General features: G+C 39.5%; 1 protein-coding gene across 4 annotated transcripts in view; it reads left to right on the top strand.

The window, feature by feature from the left end:
• Nucleotides 1-23,935, top strand: part of TASOR (transcription activation suppressor) — a 32,018-nt gene extending 8,083 nt beyond the window's left edge. The window contains exons 3-23 of one of the 4 annotated variants that reach the window (XM_061362412.1): nucleotides 579-671; nucleotides 1,530-1,602; nucleotides 2,891-2,982; nucleotides 3,323-3,481; nucleotides 4,803-4,930; nucleotides 6,171-6,202; nucleotides 7,453-7,558; nucleotides 7,988-8,091; nucleotides 8,202-8,305; nucleotides 8,533-8,605; nucleotides 8,732-8,806; nucleotides 10,170-10,868; nucleotides 12,607-13,031; nucleotides 14,086-14,227; nucleotides 18,885-19,708; nucleotides 20,439-20,561; nucleotides 21,087-21,246; nucleotides 21,920-22,028; nucleotides 22,182-22,360; nucleotides 22,440-22,598; nucleotides 23,207-23,935. In XM_061362412.1, the coding sequence (XP_061218396.1) occupies nucleotides 579-671; nucleotides 1,530-1,602; nucleotides 2,891-2,982; nucleotides 3,323-3,481; nucleotides 4,803-4,930; nucleotides 6,171-6,202; nucleotides 7,453-7,558; nucleotides 7,988-8,091; nucleotides 8,202-8,305; nucleotides 8,533-8,605; nucleotides 8,732-8,806; nucleotides 10,170-10,868; nucleotides 12,607-13,031; nucleotides 14,086-14,227; nucleotides 18,885-19,708; nucleotides 20,439-20,561; nucleotides 21,087-21,246; nucleotides 21,920-22,028; nucleotides 22,182-22,360; nucleotides 22,440-22,598; nucleotides 23,207-23,730 (4,383 nt within the window). In that variant the 3' untranslated portion in view covers nucleotides 23,731-23,935. Of the gene's footprint in view, nucleotides 1-578; nucleotides 672-1,529; nucleotides 1,603-2,890; nucleotides 2,983-3,322; nucleotides 3,482-4,802; nucleotides 4,931-6,170; nucleotides 6,203-7,452; nucleotides 7,559-7,987; nucleotides 8,092-8,201; nucleotides 8,306-8,532; nucleotides 8,606-8,731; nucleotides 8,807-10,169; nucleotides 10,869-12,606; nucleotides 13,032-14,085; nucleotides 14,228-18,761; nucleotides 19,709-20,438; nucleotides 20,562-21,086; nucleotides 21,247-21,919; nucleotides 22,029-22,181; nucleotides 22,361-22,439; nucleotides 22,599-22,940 lie in introns of all 4 variants that reach the window. The other 3 variants (XM_061362411.1, XM_061362414.1, XM_061362413.1) reach the window with 3 other exon arrangements.
• The last annotated feature ends 907 nt before the right edge of the window (nucleotides 23,936-24,842 follow it).

Here is a 24,842-nt window from a genome sequence, read left to right as displayed (position 1 = left end):
ATAAGGTTTCAGTCCCAGTGCCAACAAGCTTCACGTATATTGTAATAGAATATGTAATTGGTTTGCTGTAATTATTATCTTGAAACTGTACAGTAAGCTCTGATGTGTATTTGTTTTTATTCGTTACTGTAACACAGTTACAACTAACGAGTGTTGCAACTGAGGAAAACCACCTGAGTAGCAGTGAGGTGCAACTGCAAAAGTACATGTGGAACCTGAAATATAATGATCTGCTTCTAATAAGAGAAAAAGGCTTATTTCAAAGATGATAGGGAAGGCATTGAGCTGGATGTTTGTAGCTAGTTATGCTACAAAGATAACAATAAAACATTACTGTGCAGGATTGTTTGAGGAGTGTCTCTTCCTTAAATCTCTGGGGAGATGAAGCCAATGACATTTTTTCTATGGTGCAATGGGTATGAAATAGAATTTTAGCATACTATAGTCTCATTTAACTTGTTCTTCTGATTATTTTTGTACACTTGGATCTGCTAACATAGATGGGGCTTTAGAACATTGATATTTGAATGTGATATCAAGTAATTTTTCTTATGGGTTAATAACTTTCTGCTTAATAGTACACAGAAAAACGCAGAGAACTGAAATTTGATGGTCGCCCAGAAAAAGAACTTTCTGAAACCTATGCCTTTCTGATGGTTGATCGACCTCAGGTAAGAAAAAACTTCTGTCCAAAATTCTTTCTCTTGTTTTTCAGTTAGAAGCTTGGTTTTGTTTTTTAAATTGAATGTTTTTATTGACACAATCACTAAGTTTTTTTTTTGCAACATTGGAAAGAGATGATATGTCACCTTTTAAGTCCTTTATTCTCTGCTATTAGAGGTGCTCCATGTGCCTGTTTCTGTAAAGTATCTTCTCTGTTTTAGGCTCTGCTTCATAACTTAAAGGAGATTTCTGGATGGCATGTTGGTTTCTAGGGGGTTTGTGTTTATTTTTTAATTGAAAAGGAGTGTTGTATGTTTTCATTGCAGTGGAGTTTTGGCGGTGTAGATTTTTTGGGGGTTCCTGATTGTTTTGGGTTGGTTGATTTTTTTCTGCATCAAGAAGAGGTTACCCTAAGGAGAAGGTAACATGTAATACTAGAAAATGGACCTTACTGTCTCTGTCTCTTCTTTGGTTATACATCTTTAATAGCAGTGATGGACAGGGAGTTCTTGTTGTTTTTCTGCTATTACAGAGCCGGGACTTCCTAAGTATTAAATCGTTTGCCAGGTTTCCTTCTGCTTTGTGTATTAAAAACAGGTAACGTTCATAAAGTGTGTTTAAGGTATAGGGAGGCTGTTCCTAAGTTACAGGTGAATCTGTGTAATTGCTTTATATTGAGCATTTCACTTCTAGAGTTTAATAGTTTATATTGCAGTTCAGTCTGGGTTTTGTTTGTGAGGGTTTTAGGGGTTTGATTTAGTTTTTGAATTTCGTTTAAAATTGTGTAATTGTCATTTCTCACCGTTCTGTTCATATTCTGGCTTTTCAGATAGAATTGCTTAAATAAAAATGTCTGTTCTCTTCAGATCCAAAGCATATGTGAAAAGGGGTTGCAGGTGGGCCACTCCAAAATAACAATTCTCGGCAGTCCTTCCATGGGTAACTATCTTTTGATTATATGTGCTGGTATTGTTCAGTGTGAGTTGGCAGATAATGTGATGCAGTTGTGTAAACTGTCGTTTTTCTGTCACTTAGTGCAGGATCATCACAGCTTAACTGTTCTTAGCAGAGTAGATTGACATCAGGACATTATTTCATAACTCTGGTTTTAACTAGTTTATTTAATACCTTTCCTGCAGGGAAGACCTAATTCTCATTTTGGCTTAACTTGAACCAGTATATTGTGTCTTCCCTGTAAAGTAGGGAGGCCAAGGAACTAATGCAGTCTAAGTCTGTGTGCTCCTGTGTTTGTACCTATGTATGTGCATCTATTCAGAAATTCTTTATGGCAATTGCAGCTCAGCTTAGTATTGATGTAGATACAGCTAAAGTTCTTGGATCCTAAAGTCCAAGAAGAGCATAGATGAACTGGAGACCTGAAAGAGTCACAGTTAAAAAATTTGAAAGTGCAGGATGCAAAATTCCTGTTTTGCAAAGCTTTTAAAATAGAAACATGCTACAGAGGTGACAGTATGAATGTTGAAAGCAGGATAGATGCAAGGTGAGGAGAGCAAAGATACATGAGTGTATACTTTTTTACTACCTTAGTCAGTAAAGGTTCAGGAGCAATTTATAAAAGCAGTTAAATACAGACTTGGAATGAGAGGAACCTAAGCAAAAATGGATGCTTTTCTGAGTAACTCAGTTCAGTTGCAGTTACTTGATCTGAGGTAGTCACTAGAGCAACAGATGTGTCTGAGGCCTTAAAAAGATCTACGAAATTATGGCAGAAGTGTTGAAAACCAATAAATTATTTTACCTTTCCATTTGAGTGTCAGTTTACGATTCCAAAACTATTTTTGTCAAGTGTAGGATGAAAGATTGCTGAAGATGCCAGTGTTTTCTTGCCCTATTTCACTATCTTATCTTTGGTGCTTATCTCCACTTTCTGCAGTGGGGCATTGTATGGAACATTAGCTCTTTAAAAAAGCCCCACCTGAAAACAGTATCTAGAGCCTTTGGGCAGGGCTTGGCCTCTTAGACACAACACTAATAACAGTGTGGGTGTGCTCCTTTTAAACTGAGCTGGTGTCCATATTCTGCTGCAGTGTTTCATACTGGTGTTTGTGCCAGTAAACATTTACTCTGCTGTCTTGAAGCTGCAACCTTTCAACCTTTCACTGATCTTGCTCCAGAAAAATTATTGTATCTTTATTGTTTGCTATATGTTGAACTTGTAATGATTTTTATATTCACCATAATATGTTGAGGTTTTTTTATATTTCAGGTGTATATATCTCCAGGTATGCTGATTTATTGCAGCCTAATCCTCTGGAAGCTGGAACAACTGGAGATGTGATTGTTTTTAAAATAATAAAGGTAAATTTACCTTGCTTATTCTTGAAGGATTCTGTTGCTCAATGATAAAATAAAGGTGATTTAAACCTAACTTACTCAGCTTCCATTTACACAGTTAGCTGGTTGTAGAGAAACTAGAACCCTTACAGGCTTAAAATCTATTGACATTGAGCTTTAAAAAAGTCATATTTTTTAATAGAAGGTGAAAATTGTGTGTTTTCTATGAAAATAATGTACTTAAATAAGTTGCTTTTTTAATGGCCTGTTTTCATTTCCGTGGTCTTACTTACTTTAGTACTTGAAGCATTTTGCCAGTTTTCAGGAAAAAGCTTATGCTTACAAATTTTCTGCTTTGTTACAGGGAAAAATGAAAAGCATATATGACCACATCGGTATGAAAGCAATGGAATCAACAGTAAAGAGTGCATTGGATCCAACACCAAAGCATGAGTGTCATGTTTCAAAGAATGCAAATAAAGTGACCTCTTTGTTGGCTTATCGAGCCTACGAACTCACACAGGTGAAAGAAAGCTGTGCATGTGTTAATTTATTATCTAAGACTTGATAAACAGTTACAACAGGATGGAGATAAAATCACTGAAGATGTAACAAACACTGACCATGCCCTGTAACGCTGCAGTCTGGTGTATGTTTAGCAGTAACACAGACATGTCTGTAGTAGAAATTAAGAACATGTCAGTCTCTCCTGTTTCCCTTATATATATATATATGTATATGTGTGTGTATATATATGTACCTGGACCTGATGGAGAGCTCCTTCAAATCAGGATGTAGGTGGAGTACGAGATAGCTAGGGAACATATATGGGGACTGGGATGTTGGCCGGGGAGGAGAGAACGAGGAGTTTAGTTTAAGTGTAAAACTGGCTAGGAAAGAACAGCATTTTTCTTATTTTTTCTTTCCTTTCATCCCTTCTACCCCTTCCCCCACCCCCTCCTTTTTTTTCCTTTTTTTCCTTTTTTTTTTTTTTTTTTTTTTTTTTTTTTTTCCCATACCACATTCTTAGGTTTGGAGATGGGGAAGGGAGGACAAAATGGGATCAGTTCCAGGCATTTCTGTTCCTCCAGCTGTTCACTGCAGTAATCTGTTGCCGTTGGATTATTCTGTCAAGTCCATAGTTTTCAGGATACTTAACTTGAAAGTGTCCTATTTAGTATTGCAGCTTCTTTTGACTTCTGTAAGTCAGAGCTGGGCACTGAGTCAGGTGGCTGGCAGATGAATATATGTTTTCATTTCTCACTACAAACTTGCCTGAACTAACATTTTTCTCTAACATCAGAGTTTTGTGACTGCACTAAGGATAGACTCCAAAACTCGTAGAAATACTTTCCTCAGTGATTTCTTTTGTTATTTGTCCCATACCTCATCAAAAATATACTTTCAAATAATTGTTGCAAAATTACTATTTCACTCTTGATTAGCTCCTGAACTACTGTCCATTCTGTCAGTGTTTGGTAGAGGATGGAGGAGCAGGTGGAAATAGACCTTAATTGATTGTATAACAAAGTACATATGAGAAGGACCTTTAGAAGCTTTTTTAAAATACCACCTTTTGAAGAAATAGGCCATTGGTAAAACAAACATAGATGTGATTTATTATAGTAGCTTACAACTTGGTTTGTATACCAGTTAATGTATGGCATAATGAGTTCCAAACAAACTTCTTTTCTTTGTTTAAACAATGAATCATGAGGTATATTTTGTAAGCTCTTCTGTGAATCAGAGTACACCTTTCAATGAAGAAAGGTCATGGATTTTAGTGTATTTACAAAATACAGGTTACCAGACTTGTAATAAACATTGTGTCACTTCTTTTTTAGTACTATTTTTATGAATATGGCTTTGATGAAATCAGGAGAAGACCAAGACATGTATGTCCTTATGCTGTCGTGTCATTTACTTACAAAGATGAAATGGTGCCATTACCAAAACACTTTCCTCCACCAAGGTAAGCTAGAAAGTGAGTTTTGGAAAGGCTGCATGCAGCATGAAGGATTTATAGCTCTTGGCAGTAGCTTACAAGTGATTTAGGTGAATATGAATGGACATGCTACAGGGACTTAGAATAATAAATATTTCTAATGCAAAGCAAGAGGTGACAGAATTGGTTTCATGCAGTAAGCTGGCCCCTGTAGGAAGCAGTTCTGCTGCTCTCTTCACCTACACACCCTCTGCCTAGATGGAACCCATGTACAGTGGGTTGGGGTTTTGTTTTTTTTTTGTTGTAGTTTGGGGATTTTTTTGTTTTTGTTTTTTGTTAACTGAGGAAATTCAGGCCTAAAAATGTTCACAGCATTATTTTGTTTGGTATTTGTCCTAGGTTCAGCAGTAGCAATCAATTTTTTCCTTCTTAGTAGCTGGTGCAGTGCTGTATTTTCAACTTTAGCCTGAGAACAACACTGATGACACACCAGTGGTTTTAGTTGTGGCTGAGCATTGTTACTTTGATTAAGGACTTTCTCAGTCTCATGCTCTGCCAGGGAGGAGGAGAAGCCGGGAGGAAGCAGAGACAGAACACCTGACCCAAACTAACCAAAAGGGTATTCCATACCACAGCATGTTATGCACAGTGTAGAAACTGGGGGGAGTTAACCTGAAGGGCTAGATCGCTGCTCGGGTTGTACTGGGTATCGGTTGGCGGGTGGTGAGCGGTTGTATTCTCTCCCCTTGATATTTCCCTTATCATTATTACTGTTGGTGGCAGCAGTAGTGGTTTTGTGTTATACCTTAGTTACTAAATTGTTTTTCAGCTCATGGGAGTTACATTCTTTCGATTCTCCTCCCCATCCCTCCTGGAGCAGTGGGAGGAAGAAAGGGGGGAATGAGTGAGCAGCTGCGTGATTCTGGGTTGCAGGCTGGGCTCGAACCACAACAGTATTCCAAAAGTATTTTCTGTGTACTTTGTCACTGTGGTGGTGTCTTCCTGCTTGTGGAGAGAATATTGAAGTGAGCAATTGGTTACAGATACAATACGAAAGCTATGCTGATAGGAAGGCATCAAGATGTGGGGACTGTACCATGTAGTGCTAAAAAATAGTGATCAAAATGCCTGATAGCTTGAGGTTAGAGGGCAAATTATCAGTGTTGCTTTGTTGTGAGACTGATGAAGTATCCTTAATGTCAAATTCAGTAGCCAGAAGTTTCTGCTTCAACCTAGTCATTCTGCCTTTTTTTTTTCTTTTTGATAGATCAAACAGCTTCAACGCAGATAGAATAACAGGTAAGAATAAATTGAAATTTACTGCTTTTATGGTGGTGATTATGGAAGGTTATAGGCTTTTTTCCCCATGTAGTTTTATTTGTCTTTAACCGACTTAGTTATGCTGACTATGTACCTGAGTTTTAATGATACTGGGTGATCAGATACCTTAATGTACATCTTCATTTACCAGAACAAACCAAAACTAAACCAAATCAAGTCTTTCCTTCCCCTTCCTTTTCTAATTATAGTGAAGTAAGAACCTAAATTCTGCTGCTTAATCTCCTGCTCAGTGGCATTTAAATTATTATCATCCTCTGCCCTGCTTTTCTTTTGAACCTCATTCCGGTAAAATATTAATGTTTGAAAATGGTTGACAGTTAAGGACAAAGGATACTGTTCCACAGATGTTGGCATCACGGATGTGCTTATATAGATAGGTACCGGTGACATAGTAACCTCCTTTAATCTGCTCATAGCAGGTTAAAACAAGATAGGATTGTAAATACTGTTACCAGGATTGTAAATACTGTTACCTTTTAGCTTACTATTTAACATACTGTCATCTGCTCTGGTGTTAGTACTTAATTTTCTCTATACTGCTTTTGGAGATTCACTGCCTTTTTATTGCCATTTCCTTTCAGTCCCACACGTGATTTTGTCACCAGAAGTCAGGAGAGTAAAACTCCTTAATGCTAATGTAGCACTAAGAAGCAGGCACTTCTTTACTACTAGCCCTGGGTGCTAGGTGGAGTCCCCACAAATCAGGCACACCCCATGCCCATTTCCTTGTTACGTTTATACACACAAATTACAAGGTAGTGTACTCCCAGTTTCAATGATTGGTTAGTGATTTGCGTGAAGGAAGGGTCTTCACCTGGGTGGTTTTTAGTGGTATAATGAGAATATAATGAGGACAGTTCAACTAAAGGACACCCTAATCTTACATTGTTGCAAGCTGGCCCGCTAGATATCTACCTTGCCAGGTTGTCACATAACTCACCCTATATACAATAGAGCCTAGGCACTCTGATTATGCTCTAGAGAGTAAGGACTAAGGCTAACATGTTACAGAGAACAGGGACTTCATGCAACACAGCATCAGATTTCAAGTAGCACAGCAACCCATGCTAACATTATGGCTAAACTTCCGAAATCAAGATGTTCCTATAGCTGCTTCACAAACCAACACAAAATACAGAAAGAGTCAGTAAAATTTAAGATAATCTGAAAGTGTTTCACGTAATCTTCCTTTCTCTATCTTAATTTAGATAAATACAACTATACATTATGGAGGGGACAGCTTTGGAATAAAGGCAAACTTTTGTGCCACATTTCCTTGAAATCAGCAGCACGTCCTTTCCTTCCATGCAAACTGTGAGTATTTCCATTTCAACAGCACGTTTAGAATATTGGTTTGTTAAAACTCTTTTTAGTAGGGACTGGTGAATTTGGGATGTATTCAGGTGAAAATCTAAAATACACACTGATTAGACACTTTAAGTATGCCAGACTAGACTCTTGAGTAGTGTGTATCCAGAGCTGCTTTTAGTGCATGCACACAATACTGTCAGCACCAATTTTTTGTTTGGTGGTTGGTTTTTCCTTTGAAATGACACCCCCCCCCCCCGCCCCTTTTGCAGGAGTGAACTCCACTGGCTCATGGGATAGTCCAAGGAACTGATTTTTAAGAGTATATATTGAATAGTTCTTACTTGATCAATGACAGTAGGAGTGTGGGGGGGGGGTGTAAAGAGATCTTTATCTTTTTTTTACGTCCTTCTGCCCCCCCCCCTTCCTCTCCAGTCCAGAGAAACTGGAGGTTGAAAAAGTTGTGAGCATTGATCAACTGAAGAAAAAGATCTCACCAGCGCTGTTGTACAAAGAAACTTATGTAGGAGCAAGAGAAGGTAATTCCAGCTTAATTTTTTTAAATTTGGAATTTTAAAGTTTTCTGAGTTACAGTATTGTTTGATGTTTTTTTTTCTTACCTTCTCTCTCTACCTTTGTATCGTGTCAGTGTTGAAGAATGGCATGTACTGTAGCCTGTACGAAGTTGTGGAAAAGTCCCGTTCTGGTAGTCACTTTGAGAGCTTACTTCACAAACTAGAGAAAGAGAAACTTGTGAGTGCAACAGATTTTACTGTTCCTGTTTTAAAAAATAATTTTGCTAACTCTTAATTAAGGTGCATTACAAGATCCATGATCTTAATGGAATTCCTTAGCTGGCATATTCTTGGGCACTTCTGTGCCCGTGATGAAATTTAGCTTACCATTAGTAAACAGTAGGAGTATTAGTAGTGAACATGTATTTGTGCTTGATACCATATCCTCTTTTTGGTTGAAAACAGGTTCTTGTGAAACCACTTCTGGACAGAGGATTCCTTTTTCTTCTTTCTCCTTGGCAAATGATATCCCCTTATGGTATGCATATCTGGGGGTTTTTTGGTTTTGAGTTGGTTTTGGTTATTTCTTTTAGTGGGTTTTTGAGTACCGGATTTTTAAGCACAGCAGTGGTCCTCTCAACTGGTCTTATTTCTTGCCTTCTAGACTATCAAACTGGACGGCCTCGCATGCTGCATGCATTGTTTCTGTTCCCAGAACCTAGAGGTATAGTGAACCAAGGTAAGTTTGTTCACTGCTAAGAGTGGTGTGTACACACTTATTTAAATGTAGTTTAGATTGTGTTGAAGACCCTGTAGTGTTATACCCTGTCAGCCTAAACTAGGAGTTACAGTTTGCATTGGTTATGGTCATGGTGATGGTGTTCAAAAAGCGTTTATTCATGAAAGCAATTATTAAATAACATATTTTAGGTTCTTTTTGTTCATGTTTGAGAAAGCAAAACTTTGTTCCAGTGTCTTGACTGTATATTCTAGTAGAACTGAGCATCAGTGGCATTGCACTTAAGAGAGGGCTTTCTTTAATGTCAGAACATCTAAGTCTTCATTGAGTGTACCTGTTTGTTTTTTTGTGGGTTTTTTGTTTGTTTGTTTATTTTTATTGGGCTATGCACCAAAACCTGTGTAAAAGAACAAAGAACATAATGATACAACGAAGTAATCACAGATAACTACAGGAACTTGGTTTTGGGATCAAACTTTAATCTTTTACAGTTGAAATTTGCAATAATTGCTACTAGTCTTCTTGGACTGCTGTGAGTTAGAAGTGATATTATCAAGACATAGCTCTTCACAGGTTTTTCACTTTTACAAATAGTTCTTGTCCGACATCCTGACAGCTTCTTAGGTTCTTATGTCTCTATTTCTGATTTTAATAACCCCTTATGTTTTTCTTGATCAATTAACAATTGGGTTAATTCAATCCATGTTAGATTGGGTAGAAGGGAATATGATACAAGATGACATTTCACACAAGGTTAATCACTGGTTTGAGTCTTCAGGGTGCTTCAGTGGCTGAATGAAGAAAAGTTTCAGTCTGTGATTGCAAGGAGGGTCAGATTGCTCCAATTGCATCTCTTTGATTTAGTGAGTTGTATTGCTTTGGAAAGGAATGGAAAAAGCTGTGTAGGTTTCTGCTGGGTTACTAAGCTGAATCATTTTGTAAGGAAGGGTCCAGTGAGCTTAGAAATAGCATGAATGCATCAGGACTGCATGGGAAGGAGTAATACTTCCCCTTGTTTCTTGCAGGAGGCTGTTAGGTTGCTTCATAGTAAACCTTAGTAAGCCTTTGAAGTGGCTTACTAAACCACTGGAGTGGTTTATATTCACAATGATATGTGTATCTATGATATAGGTTACCACAGAATTATGAAAATTACTATCTGTAGGCTGACTTTTAATTAGGCTTTATAGATGGTTACCTTTGCTCCAAAAAAATTATTCTGGCTTTTGGGCTATTTCTCCACAGTCATTCCAAACTGTCTTTCACCAAGTATGTATAATACAAAATATTGCTGACTAGTCATAATTTATTTATAACTTTATATTTTGATTTTAATTGTGAATTCCCTTTTCTCCTATGGCAGCACAAAGAAGTGTTCCATTTGGAACACAGAAAAATTCAGCTACGATGCACGAAAATCAGGAAATCTTCCCAGAATTCACAAAGTTTATTCAGTCTCTACATTTTGCTTTAATCCAGTCTCGTAAAGACACTACTGCAGATTTCAATGCTGTTGTGGAAAAGTATATACATGAGTATTTGAAAAGAGGCTGTAGTATGTCTGGAAAATATAGAGAATTTATATTGTATCGGTATGAATCACGGCTGGATGAAAAAAAATTTCTTTATTCTGCTCCAAGAAATAAATCTCATATTGACAGTTCCTTGCAAAACTATATTTTTGGTTGTGAGGCATATCAGCTACCTGTTTCTAGAGCTATGGAACTGATGGGAGGAAATCAGAAATATCAGCAGTTCAGTCCCATCTCAGATTATGAAGTCGCAGAAGACTCTGATTTTGCCAATGCAAGAATAAGGAAAAGAATCCGTGCAAAGTATGAAGCCAGGAGAAAACTGTCTCAGTTTGGAGATTATGATCCTGATAGACTCAAAGAACTTATTAACTTAATCCAGAGCAGGAAAAAAAACACAAGTGGAGATTCTGATTCTGAAGACCCTAGAAGTAGAAGCAGTCTGAAAAGGAAGCTGGAAAAACAGTCTGGAAACTTGAGGAAATACTTAAAAATGTGTGAATCGGCAGAGAATACTTGTCAGTATGAAGGTAAGTCAGTGTTAGGAGTTCCTCTTCAAACATTGCAATTTAAAGCATATTTAATTATCTGTATAGGTTGAATGTTCTTTACATACTGTGTATATTTTAGCATATGGTGGTTCACTTAAACATTGACCTGGGATCTGTCAATAGAGATCAAGTTGGTTTTTATGTAGGTTTCCTCTTTGTAGGAGACAAGTTAACAGTTGTCAAGGAAGCTGCTTTTGTTCTGCCTCTTTGGAAAGAGGGCAGACTTCCAGAGCTTGCTTAGCTGTGGAACTGTGCTTTCTCCTATAGACTACTAAGCAGACTTTATATCATGATGTCTTTTGCAGAGTTTGACTTTAGGCATTGCTGTAATCCTGTTAAATTTAGATTGAAGGGGAGAATGAAGCTTCTCAGCATGAGCACAGCTGCATTTTGAAATAGCCAGTAATGTGTGTAGTGGGACTGAAAAGACAACCTGATAGGATTGAGTTGCTGTGTATCTGAAATCATCTCCATCTGAGTCTCAGATAATTATCACAGATATCACCTGATACTCGTGGAAAAAAAAAAAAAAAAGCCCAAATCTTTGATTTGTTTCCCTTTTCCCAAGGCAGTGAGCCAGGCCTCCTTCAGAAGAAGGAAACCTGGGGGAGAAGAGTGGTCCAAAATGGTGGAATTTGCACTGGTTATTCTTGTTTATGTGAATCACTTTGGAAGGTGAAGTGGCTGATCTTAGGAATAAGTTTCCCTTTTGAGAGGGACAAAAGATAACTGGCATGTGTGGATGGAAGAGGGTAGGCTACGTGCTAGATCTTGGGATTCCTCCTGCTTGGAAGTCTGTGAACCTTCAGGGCTTTTTACATTGATGCTTAATGTAAAATATGTGAATGCATTTCTACCTGGCTGTAATCAGAACAGTGTTTAAAACTGAGTTTTTACTTAACTCCTTTAGAGGCTCCAAACCTGCAACAACTATCTATGGTTTAAATTCCATGTTTGTAGAACACTATAAGGAATTTATTTGTCTTGCAAAAAGATCTTATGTAAAATAATCTGATCTTAAGTATCTAAACATGACTAGATTTTTATTAGTCAAACAGCTCTTAAGCTATTCCATATTTCCACATGTGATAAATGAGTTAGGGGTTCATCAGGTACTTGTATACTACAAGGATTTCCTTGGCCTGTCTCTTCCCAAGAAGAATAAATACCTGTGGTATTTACTTATCCAAGGGTATGAGGATAAGAACAGCCCTGTTCTGAAATTATGTTTCATATAAGTAGGTGTGAGGGTGTTTTAGAATTGTGCTTAGTCTAAGATAACTTCCGAGGTTACATGTTAAGATACTCATCAGCTTTTGGAACAACAGTGATAGCATGGAGAAAAGCAAGTATTTTACACAAACTAACCTTTTTCTTTCAACAAGCAATGGAGATTTTTAGAGGGTGTCCATAAAATACATAGATCATGGTATGTGACTTCTATGAAGGCATAAAATAGTGTGTTATTGAGTGACCTAACTTACCCCTCCCATTATTTACCTGGGAGAGGCTGTTAGCTTTAGAAACTGCTTTTTTTATCAGCATCTACCTGTTCAAAATTTTTTGATAAGAAAATAGATGCCTGTGTAGTACATGAACTGATGCTGAGTAGTAAGACTGTGGGTATGTGGCTGGTGTTGGGGGATGGAAATCTGGGTTTGCTTTTCTTGGAAAGGTTAATAATGGATTACTCTTCCCTTCTTTTCCCTGTTCTAAGGGGGCAGAACAACCTTGGACTCGCCACATGCTGTTTTCTCAATTGGACATGATCCTGACTTGAGGCAGCAAGATGTACCCGACCCTGCTGTTGCTGACCCACACGGCCTCATTAAACTGCTTTTAGAAACACTGTCCAGTGCAGGACACTTGGATTCATCATTGGCACGGTCTGTAAATCAAACTTTAGGACTAAGCAGTGATGAAGAGGATATGAGACAAAAATATGAGTACGAATCCATTCCAGCACAGGACAGAGATGATCATGAGCTTCATAATACTGCTCAGGCTGAAAATCTTCACTTTAAGGACCCACAGAGCCCAGGGATACTGGAAACTGATGTGGCATGCTTACCCTACCCTGTTGATGTGGATCTACACCTTTCAGCTAATGAAGTAGGCCTTGAACAGACACTACCTTTAAAAGTAAGTGCAGCTGCCGTGTAGGTAGATGGAAATATGAATAATATTTTCATGAAGAAGCTTTTTTGTTTTGTAGGAGCATATATGGAAATACTCTAAACAATAGACGTGTTCCTGGTTCCTTATGTCTACTTTTGCTGTGATAAAACTAAGAAAACCTCAGAGATGGTGGTTTGGATATGATACCTTATATATCCGTATCAGCAGTGTCTGAGTGAGAAAGTGTTAAGGAATGTGCGTAGTGGAAGATTTGAACTGCTCTGTGGATGTTTAAGGTGGTTGGGGAATTGGCTTTATTTTGTTTTGGACAAAGGTTCTGAGCATTTAAATGCATGCCTTGCTCTCTCTCTGCCCTCTTGGTGTATATGTGTTCCACATACATGTCATGCTTTGCATGACAGCATGTAACTGGCAGAACACCCTTTGAAGAAGGCTCTTGTCCTTAGGATTCAGAATGCCCCAGCTGCTTGCTCGATCACCATACTCTGTAGGGTGGTTGTTCTATGATCTCTATTATTAATACTTAGAAACAAAGCCGAGTTTCCAAGTCATGAAAGGGTTTGTCCTACCCTGTACTCTGTGTGCTGTTTTGCTTCTAACCATCTGGAATGTGAAATGAAATAGGGTTGTTCAAGTACTTAATACCAGTTGCGGGCAATTCCTCAGTAATGCCAACATCTCATGGCTTTAGTCAGCTTTTGAGATAAGAGCCTGAAAAAGGCAAAGGAACAGAGAGTTCCTATTTTTTTTCCCCTATTTGCCTCCTGTTTTCCCTGCCCCACCCAGCCCCTCTGCTCTAAGGCAGGTGGTCAGGACTGTGTTGTTTACTTAATGATACACCATCAGCAAAGACATCTGTCTCAGATACTGCCAAACAGGTGAATGAAATCTATAAATACCACATGCAAACATCTCCAAGTTTGACCTGATTGATGGCAAGATTGCCAGTATCTGGTGAACTTAAGTGTGTTCTTGCTGTCAGCTGTTGAGAATGTAAAAGCTTAACAGCTACCAAAGGAGAAAGAGCTTTCAGCTGGGAATTTCTGTTGTTTTTTAGGAAACAAGCACTGGAAGTGTGAGTAGTTATGAAGACTGCAGTCCCTGTACTGCTACACCTATGGAGCATGTTCATCCCAGCCAGCGTTCCAACTCAAATAACGTAGAAGTTGGAATGCACTGGAAACTTATTCCAATTACAGGTAAGATGGGTTTAACTCTTCTGTTGCTACAAATAGTGAGAGAAAACTTGCTCTAAACGTTTGTACTTTTCATAGATCCCATTCTTGGATTACATGTTGGTACGCAAGTGTATGTACTATGCAGTTATTTCTGATATTTATTTAATGCAGAAATCCACTGGATGAAAACAGGTACTGGTGGAGAGTATTGCTTTGGGTGCATACTGACATAGTGTAGAAATGTGAATATTTGAGTATTTGTCTGGTGAAGCACATTAACTGTTTTGAATTCAGTGCTTGAACTTGCTAGGTTCTGCTGACAGATTGGATAGGCAGATAACTGCAGCTTCTAATCCAGAAAAGTAATGAAAAATGTGTTCTCACAGAAAGTAGTCCACTTATTACTGCATCAGGCTCTTCTGCTGGAAGTGCTTCCAAGTCTTTGTCTGGCCTAAATATTTAAATCTTAAGGAATTATGTGGAAGAAGCATCTTGTTCTACTTCTTGATGAGTCAACAGTGTCAAGTCTTGGGAGAGCATAACAGAATGAATTTGAAGCATGTGAAAACTGGGCTGTAGGAATAGTCATCAAGTGCTCTAAATTCAAGGCTACAAATCAAGTCATCGTATGACTAAATCAAAGTAGAATTTTAACTGCATTCTCCTGAGTACAAACTGACTGATTTCTGATCATATTCCAGGAATGCTGGAATCTGTCTCTTGGACATCTCTTTCTTCCATCCAGTTGTGTAGCTCAGCAGCTCTCTTTTGCTTGTTTGGCTGAGGAGGGAGGAGGGCTAGGAAAGCAGGTTTCCCCTCACAGTGCTCTTAGGCCTTTTAATGACATTATGGGGTGATTCTGGATGATATTTTCTATACTTCTCAGAGCCAAACATCAGAAATCTGTTCTGATATTTTGCAGAGTTAGAGTATGGAGGCTGTGAAGTTGTTAGGGTGGAACATTGTTTCTTTTATTCCTGGAGGAGCATACACATGGATATGGTTGCTGAGATAACTAGTTAACTGGATGATTAAGCGTCTAAAAAACAAGATATCGTAGATGCTCGATGTGGGAGTTCATGCAAGGGTTTGTCAGTTGACTGACAGATTGCACAGGCAACTGGGAGACTACAAATGTTATGAGGAAAAAAAAAGTATATTTGAAATCATAAATTGTAGAATCATAGAATAGTTAGGGTTGGAAAGGAAGGACCTTATCAAGTTCCAACCCCCCTGCCATGGGCAGTGACACCTCACACTAAACCATCTCACCCAAGGCTCTGTTCAACCTGGCCTTGAACACTGCCAGGGATGGAGCATTCACAGCTTCCCTGGGCAACCCATTCCAGTGCCTCACCACCCTTACAGTAAAGAACTTCTTCCTTATATCCAATCTAAACTTCCCCTGTTTAAGTTTTAACCCGTTACCCCTTGTCATGTCACTACAGTCCCTAATGAAGAGTCCCTCCCCAGCATCCCTATAGGCCCCCTTCAGGTACTGGAAGGCTTCTGTGAGGTCTCCACGCAGCCTTCTCTCCTCCAGACTGAGCAGCCCCAACTTTCTTCATATGGGAGGTGCTCCAGTCCCCTGATCATCCTCGTGGCCTCCTCTGGACTTGTTCCAACAGTTCCATGTCCTTTTTGTGTTGAGGACACCAGAACTGCACACAGTACTCCAGGTGAGGTCTCATGAGAGCAGCGCAGAGGGGCAAGATCACCTCCTTCGACCTGCTGGTCACGCTCCTTTTGATGCAGCCCAGGATACGGTTGGCTTTCTGGGCTGTGAGCGCACACTGAAGCTGGCTCGTGTTCATTTTCTCATCGACCAGCACCCCCAAGTCCTTCTCCTCAGGGCTGCTCTGAATCTCTTCTCTGCCCAACCTGTAGCTGTGCCTGGGATTGCTCCGACCCAGGTGTAGGACCTTGCACTTGCCATGGTTAAACTTCATGAGGTTGGCATCAGCCCAGCTCACAAGCGTGTCAAGGTCCCTCTGGATGGCATTCCTTCCCTCCAGCGTATCAACTGAACCACACAGCTTGGTGTCATCAGCAAACTTGCTGAAGGCGCGCTCAATCCCACTGTCCATGTCAGTGATGAAGATGTTGAACAAGACCGGTCCCAGCACCGATCCCTGAGGGACACCACTCATTACTGGTCTCCAGCTGGACATTGAGCCATTGACCACAACTCTTTGGATGCAGCCATCCAGCCAGTTCTTTATCCACTGAGTAGTCCACCTATCAAATTGATGTCTCTCCAGTTTAGAGACAGGGATGTTGTGTGGGACAGTGTCGAATGCTTTGCACAAGTCCAGGTAGATGACATCAGCTGCTCTACCCCTGTCCATCAGTTCTGTAGCCCTATCATAGAAGTCCACCAAATTGGTCAGGCAGGATTTCCCCTTGGTGAAGCCATGCTGGCTGTCACCAAGCACCATGTTGTTTTTCATGTGCCTTTGCATGCCTTCCAGGAGATACGTAAATAGTTGCTGAAGTGTCTTTATTTGGGTTTTGCTCCCTGCTCATGCATTTGTTTCTGTGAAGGCTTGTGACCCAAAGGTCTAGGCCCATGAAGGATGCCACCTTCAGAGAATTTCATTTAAAAAGGGTAACTTTAGTTTACATCATCCTTTTTTTTAAATCCATTTTTGTTTACATGTCAGGGAATATTTAGGATTCCATATTCAGCAGCATGCCTCTGGTTAAATTCTGCTGAATGCTTTTAATAAAACCCTGTAGTAAAACCAAAGGCTTTTGGTTTTTGAAACAAAGCTTGTTTCTTTCTGCAGAACTTTAAATAATAACCTGTGAAGAGTAAAGCTAATCAGTTCTGAATCATATATATCCTGAAAAGGTTTTCCCTAATATAATTGTTACAGAAACTTGCCGTCACATCGGGAGGAGTGGATGGGATATTGATAATTCTCAGTAACCTCTGGATTTGAAATTCCAGCTGTATTGGGGGTTCAGAGAGGAGAGCCACAGAACAATGTTTCATGATTAAAAATTGATATTCGGCTGATTAGCTGTATTAAAATGTAAAAAGTTACAAACACAGCCCCAAATTTAAAGCCATAGTATAGCTTTTAATCTTCTTACTAACACTTGCTTCTATAGAAAGCATATAGTATGTAGATAGAAAGTACAGCATTTCTTGATTGCAGTAGTGATGTAGCTTGCAAGTGTTGGGCAGCTCAAGAAGAATGAGATACAAAACATTTCTTAGGTACCTTATATCTGAAATGAGCTTAAACTAAGTTTATTCTGTTAACATTGTAATTTGGTACCAAGTTCTTCAGTCTTTTAAATGGATATACTTGTGTATGCAGAAGGTGCAGAGCAAAGCTGAAGGTACAGGGCAACAGAAAAAGGTTCAGATAAAATCAGGTGAAACCAATTGGAATAACCTGATTTGTATCTGTGATAGTGCTTTTAAAGGAAACTATAAATTTGAGTTGACTCAAAGGATGTGCTATGAAGGATGGAGAAAGAACGTGTGGTTTCATTGACAGGGAAGGCAAAATGGAAGCGTATCTCTGGTTTCTGTATAACACTGGTGGCATAAAGTAATTTTGAGGCGATCCTGTCACCTTGAGAAAGGGATTCTGTTAGTAGCAGACATTTTCCTTTTAGATCTGGGTGGATGTGATCAAACAGGAAAGTGAATAGAACTTTTTTAACTGGCTACAAACCCAGCTGCCTTCCAAAAGAACACTTCTAGAAACTGTCTATACAATGTTGGTTATTGCTTCTGTTCCAGAAATGTGGTTTTCTGCTTACAGCTGTATTTACTGAATATTAATGCAACACATAGAAACCCCCAAAAACCCTCAAACAAAATCAACAAAGGAAACCTTCTTTGAAGTGTTTATGGAACAGATATGTATTGAAATACCTGTATGTATCTGAAATACCTGGGTATATATGTGTCGTTACTTGCAACAAAGTGTTAAATTTGGTTTAAAACCAAGCAAAACCATAGTTTTGAATACAGATGATAAAACTGACTGCTGCAGACATGATGTGAGATGTGGGTTTGGAGGTTTGGATGATGCGGGGTGTTCAACACTCCTTGCAATGTATTATTCAGTGTAGCAGTAACTACCGTGGGACTGGAGTCCTGCCTTTTTAGCCAGACCCTTCTGCTCTCCGTGGTGAGATCAGACGTGCAGCCCACACACTGCAGCCTGACTCCCCGGGGCAGTGTGTGGCTGCAGTAAGCCCTTGGGAAGTCTGAGGGTTATAACCTAGTGCCAGATGAAAAGATTTGAATAATTTGTCACACTGCTTGATTTCTGATTTGTTTGTTTGCAATGAAGGCATAATCAGATCTTGTCTCTGGGATAATTGTTCATGTTCTGCTTTTTGAGCAAACTTTGACTTAATTGTCTCACCATCTTAGGAGCTATTAAATGTGCTGTGATTGGGTACCTCAGCTAACAGTAACACCTGGGTCTGGATTTAAGTTTTAAAACTGTGGTTTGGAGGTTTTAGTGTTATCAGTTGTGCATGACTTTCAAACATGAGATGGTGATGATTAACTCTTCCTATATAGGTCTGAAATCACCAGAAGAACCACTGGTGTATTTACCGCCAAAGGATGCCTTTCCTAATGACCCCCGGGTAATAAATAGACAGAGAAGTTCTGATTACCAGTTTCCGTACTCTCCATTTTCAGACACACAAAAGGGGACAACAGAAGATGAGCTTTATGCAAGACAAGTGGAGAAACTGGAAGATCAGTGTGGGCTAGCAGACCACCCTTTTGCAACTAAGCATTCCATTAGTGCAGTTATAGAGAATACACTGTTAGAAGAATATAATCTCTTTGCAAGAAAGATTCAAGAAATTTTGCAGCAAAAGAATATCAGCTATGTTAGTGGTATATCCACACCAGTCTTCTCTGCCCAGGAGAGGATAATGAGACTTTCCGAATACATCTGTTTACAGGCATCGGAGGTTTCTGTCCAAGAATATGTAGAGACACTGAATGAAAAGCTGCATAGTGTTATTTTGTCATCTTCATGCATTAGGCAAACCCCTCTGGTTGGTTCTAGTCCTGAACCAGCAGAAGTGGTCAGAAACGCTGCACTGAACCCTCCGCCCAACACAGTGCCCGTTTGCAGGGACTCTGACACAGCGGCGCTCCCAGAGCTGTTGTGTAATAACGCAGTGGAAGATGGGGATTCTAGCGAGCAGCGTGCATCAAGCTTGCCCGTAGTGAAGGAGGAAGTAGATCACGTGAACGCTAGAACAGAGGACATGGTGACATGTGATGAGCAGACCTCTTCCAGCGGTGATCAGACAGAGATGCCAGAAAAGACACAGAAATCCCCAGACAACTTCAACATTTCAACCCAACCAGCCTTTTCTGATTTCATAAGCCAGTTAAAACCTGAAGTTTTTAGCAGTTTGGTTAAAATTATTAAAGATGTACAGAAAAACACTGTGAAATTTTATATTCATGAAGAGGAGGAAAGTGTTCTCTGTAAAGAAATCAAGGTAAGTATGTTCCAGTTCAACTCCTCATGTTAAAATAGTCTGGAGCGCGTTGTAAATCACAGTGTATAAAGCTGGACTTGCAAACATGTGGTAGTCTAAATCTTGTTTCAGAAGAGGTTGAATTGTGAAAGTAGGCTGTCCTGTCCCGTTTCTTCTTTGAGCTTCTGAGGCAGTCTTGCTTATATTAAGTTTTTATGGAAGTCTGTTGCTTAGAGTCAGAAAACAGAACAGGGCTGTAGTTTGGCTCTTTCTGAAGATAATGGCAGGGGGTGGCCTTAAGGTGGGGCGGGGGTGGTGTGGGGAAGATAAGGGCAAAAATGTGATGGTACCATTTTAGAAAGAATATATGAGAAATTGATGCTTTGGGTTTTTTTCCCTTTCTGTCCAGTTACTAGTACAGGTAGTTTTTGGAGGTTTCTGTTTTTCTGTATTTAAATGTGTTAAGATTGAAATTGAAAGTGAAGTAATAAAAACTTCTGGCTTTAGTTGAAAACTTGAGCTGTTTCAGCAGACTGACAGTTGGCCATTTATGTGCAAAGAGCGACTGACTACTGAAACAGCCTATCTGTGTGTGCTGCATCCTTCTGACTAATGTATGGGAAGGACAAGAAAAGCAGTTTCTCCAAGACTGACCTGAGTGGAAAACTTAGTTGATTTGGTCATCATATGGGGATGGTTTTGGCTGAGCTACCTGTTCACTTTTTCTAACCTTCTCTTTCTGCGGTGCTAGGAATATCTCACAAAGTTAGGTAACACCGAGTGCCATCCAGAACAGTTCCTTAAAAGAAGAGCTGATTTGGATAAACTGTTGATTATCATCCAAAATGAAGACATCGCCAACCTCATCCATAAGGTACTTCACAAAACAAATGTCTGCTGTAGAAAGCAGTTGTTGAACCAGTGAGCCAGGCTCACAGGATTTAAACAATGCCCTGTGTTTAGCTGCTGTTTGAAGAAACAAAAATGGTTGTGATAGAGAACTCCTTTTTGTTCCTCATAGACTCCTAACTCCATCCACCTCCACATACGTGCTAGTGCATGCTTATTCTTAGTTGTTGTAAAGTTGTAGAGAGGCCTGAGTAGTTCTGTGATGCTGTAATGGCAGGTGAGGTTACTGTTGGCATCCCCAGCAGCTGTGGTTTAGGAGCCTGGGCTGGATGGGACAAGCCATTATTGTAAGTGCCCAGAAGCATCAGAGCTGCCACTGTTTCATTCATGCAGTGTTTTTGAGAGCACCTCCCAAGGCAAGAGAATTCTCTTACTCTTTGAAAATGTGTTTTGCAGTTTGATATTTGCTACTACTCAGTAGGGAAGTTCTGTAGTTCCTGGTTTTGTATGAGCTTTGGTGTACATCTCTGCTTTATAACGTTTTAAACAGATACCTGGCCTAGTAACTTTGAAGAGGCTTTCCTGTGTCAGCTTTGCGGGTGTCGATAGCCTGGATGATGTGAAAAATCACACTTACAATGAGTTGTTTGTATCTGGTGGTTTTGTTGTGTCAGACGAATCTGTCCTTAATCCGGAGTCCATCTCTACAGGTAAGTGGATGCTTCCTGAAGCTATAAAACGCAGACTAGAAAACCCCAACGATTCAGTATATGCGAGAGGTGCCACACTCACCACAGGGAAGAATCAGATTTTCTGATTTCCAAGACTTCTCATTTTTGTGAGGTTGTTGGAGAACTTCAGTTAATTCAGTCTCGTCCTTACCTTGGTGGATGTTTTGGAGAACATATTTTTGGGAAACATGGGGACTTGAGGATCTTGTCTAAGTTTGTGTTAGATGGTATAGTTACGTGTGGTGTAGTTACATATGTGGAGCCTGTTACTTCCTGCTCCTCGCTCCACAAATTGCTAGGAAAAAAATACTGAAAACCTACTTTTTTCCCCATTTTCTCTTTATTTGAAATGGAATAGTTTAACAGAGTTACCAGGTTTTTAAATAGCTGTTTTAGCAAGTCAGACTCTGTGACTGAATTCAGCTTTTACATAGCAGATACCACTGTTAGGGATCTGACTTGCAAAAAAAGCACCTTAGTTTTGGGATACTGTTCTTGGTTGATCTGCTAGGAAGAAAACCCGGAGTCCTGGGCCAATATTCATACTTGTATAACTACATTTTTAAAACAGCAAGATTTATGTGTATGCTGAAGCAGTATGTTCAGTTTATATACCACAAAATATAACTTTTATTCAATATCTCCAAAACAGATAAACTAAAACAGTTCTTAAAATTCCTGGAGGAGCTCAATACCCCAGATGGGAAATGGCAGTGGAAGGTCCACTGCAAAATACAAAAGAAACTTAAAGAGCTGGGGAGGTAAGTAGTGCTCTTCAACTTTAACCAGTTGTTAAAATGCTTCAGCTTTAACTGTGCTCTCCAGCACCCAGTTAGTGGAACTTACTGTCTTTTGACTTAATATTTAGACTGAGCTTAAATCAAGTATCTAACAGCACACTTTTTCCATCATAGGATGAATGCCAATGCCCTGAGCCTGCTGAGCCTTCTGAACACCTACCAAAAGCAGCACTTGGTTGAGATTCTGTCCTACCATAATTGTGATTCTCAGACTCGAAATGCCCCAGAACTGGACTGTCTCATCAGGCTTCAGGCTCAAAACATACAGCAGAGACATGTTGTTTTCTTAACAGGTAATGACATGACTGCTTCTCTCCCTTTTTTTGATAATAAGTGCAAATATTAATACAAAATCTTCTTTTATGTCTTTAGAAAAGAATCTCAAACCACTTTCGATTTATGTTGATAATGGAATAGTGGTTGCTGCTGTTGATGACTTCATGCACAATTTTAAAAGCCTCGTTGGGTATCACAGCTCAGTCACTGAGGAGAACAGCCTTTCTCCCACTGACACACACAGAACCCAATCAGGTAATATGGAACACATTTAAGACTTTATTTACTGAGTTAGATGGGGTGGGGTGGAGGGCGTGGGGACAGGGTGCCTGTACACTTGTAATGAACACTGCCCCTGGCAAGGAAACCCCAACTCGCAGCTACTCTTCTTCTGGTCTAAATGATGGGGGAAAAGCAGTGGGGCTGGAGCACCAGAGTGTATGTTACACATAGCTCCTAGCCTACCTAGCAGGGTGCTTGAGAAAGTAGAGTGGTGCAACCTCTGTTTTCTCAGGAGAGAAATGGACTTGAAACTGAGCTGTTAGTAACTGTACTCCTTTAACTGACTGATTAAATACTCACCTGCTGTAACTTTAGATGCTGGTTTGACATTAACCCCCTTGGAACTGGGAGTTGGGATTTCCCAACACTAAGCATGAACACAGTGCGCAGAAGCTTTAGCATCAGAATAACTGGACAGTCACACAGAGGGTTACGTGGTGTGTGTTGAGTGGCAGAAGACCAAGACATAAATGATACTGGACTTGCAGACCTGAAGCATAACACTTTGTGAGTAGTGTATAGCTTTTCTAACACAAGTGTGTATTCCAATAGAATAGAACTTTCTCTGTCTTCTAATCTAGAAAATGTAGAAAATGATGTAAAGGATGAGGAGGACATGTCTCTGGATTCAGGGGACGAAACAGCACAAATAGAAATCTGCAGTGATGTTCATCATGTGGCAACTGTGCAGGCAAAGGCCAAGGGTGCAGACTGCAGAGAAAGCAGTCTGACAGTTACAGAGTTACCTCCTGCAGCACCAGCTGCCCTGTTGCAAAAGACTTCTAAAGTTGACTTGGAAGAGATAAAGCCAATGACTCCAGTTTCTACAACATGCTCTACTGAAGGAGAGAACCACAGTTCGGCTGAACAAGCTCCTTTCAGTAATTTCCAGGTTTACAGCACACAGTTAAACATGTCCCACCAGTTCAGTCACTTTAATGTTCTCACTCATCAGACTTTTCTGGGAACATACCCCATCTCATCTGCAAATCAAAACCAAGAAGGGGGCAACTATTTTCTATCTGCGTACAGTCAGAGTGTGGATACAGAAAAGTCATCATCGCCTGGTGGCTGGGATGCAAGTTGTGATTCTTCCAGATCATAATCAAACCAGAAATAAACTCCCAAGTCTCTTTTTGTAAGTCGCTGTGGACGTTTCTGTTTCTAAAATGGTTGGTTAACAATTTCTATTCTGGAACAAAACGTTTCTTGTGCTTGTTCTCAAATGTTTTCTTGTCTTGTTTAAAGCCTGAGGGCCTGTACCTGTTGGAAGCATCTGAAGATTGAAATAAATATATTTCCTAGCATTATTGTACTTGAATTATCTTCCTTGTTGGCACTTTTAAGTTTCTACATTTGTATTTGGCCTGTACCCGGGCTTCAGTTTTCGAGGGTCTGTTTAATTGTAAAACTGAATGTTTGCCTAAAATATGTGAAACAGTGAGGTTTGGTTTTGGTTTTGTTTTGTTTTTTACTGTAAGAGTATCCAACTTAACATTTTTTTCATAAATATAAAAACTTACGTATTTATTTGACACAAATTTTGTACAAATGTTTTTATGTGACTATAAGTCAGTGTAGTTAGTTTAATGACTAGAGACTGGATCTTGGCTAAATACCTCAGAGTAACCAATGGTGCAGTTGCATTACAAAATAAAATAAACTCTTAATGCACAAGGGACTTGCTAACACGTTGCCATGTTTGTGGTTTTTATATTCATTTCAGAGCCTGTAAGAAACACATCCAAACTCTGAGGAATAGTGATTATCCTCATGTCTACTGTGGCTGCTCAATGCTTACTGCAGCACCATCAAAGCCATCTCACAACCTTTATCTTGCCATTGTTATTTCTGTACAGACCTGCTTTAATGACTCTGGTAGTCCAGGTTGCATTTGAGAAATCTCCATCCTCTTCCCCTTCAGCGTAATGGTTACTGGGGCCTTCCTTGGTTTTTGTTATTCTTTAAATTGGAATTGTGGTGTAAGTACAGAGTTTTATCAATTTGTTATTTCTTTAATTTCATATATGCTGAATTATAACATATTTTTCCCAGTGTTTCTCTCTCAGTTGTCTTATTTCATACCTCATCTTCCAAGTCAGCTTCTGGAAAATGGCAGCTGCTGGCATTAGATGTGGAGTCTTTTTAGAGGACCCTTGCTCTGACACTGCTGGCGTTGTGGGTACTCACTCTCTGCTCCTATAGTCACTGCTCTTG

The sequence above is a fragment of the Neopsephotus bourkii genome, unplaced genomic scaffold, assembly GCF_033783945.1.
Source record: "Neopsephotus bourkii isolate Nb327-2 ecotype Australia unplaced genomic scaffold, CSIRO-AGI_Nbou_v1 NB_1120, whole genome shotgun sequence".
In the NCBI taxonomy this organism is placed as follows: Eukaryota; Metazoa; Chordata; class Aves; order Psittaciformes; family Psittacidae; genus Neopsephotus; species Neopsephotus bourkii.
This window is presented reverse-complemented; position numbering and strand designations above follow the sequence as displayed.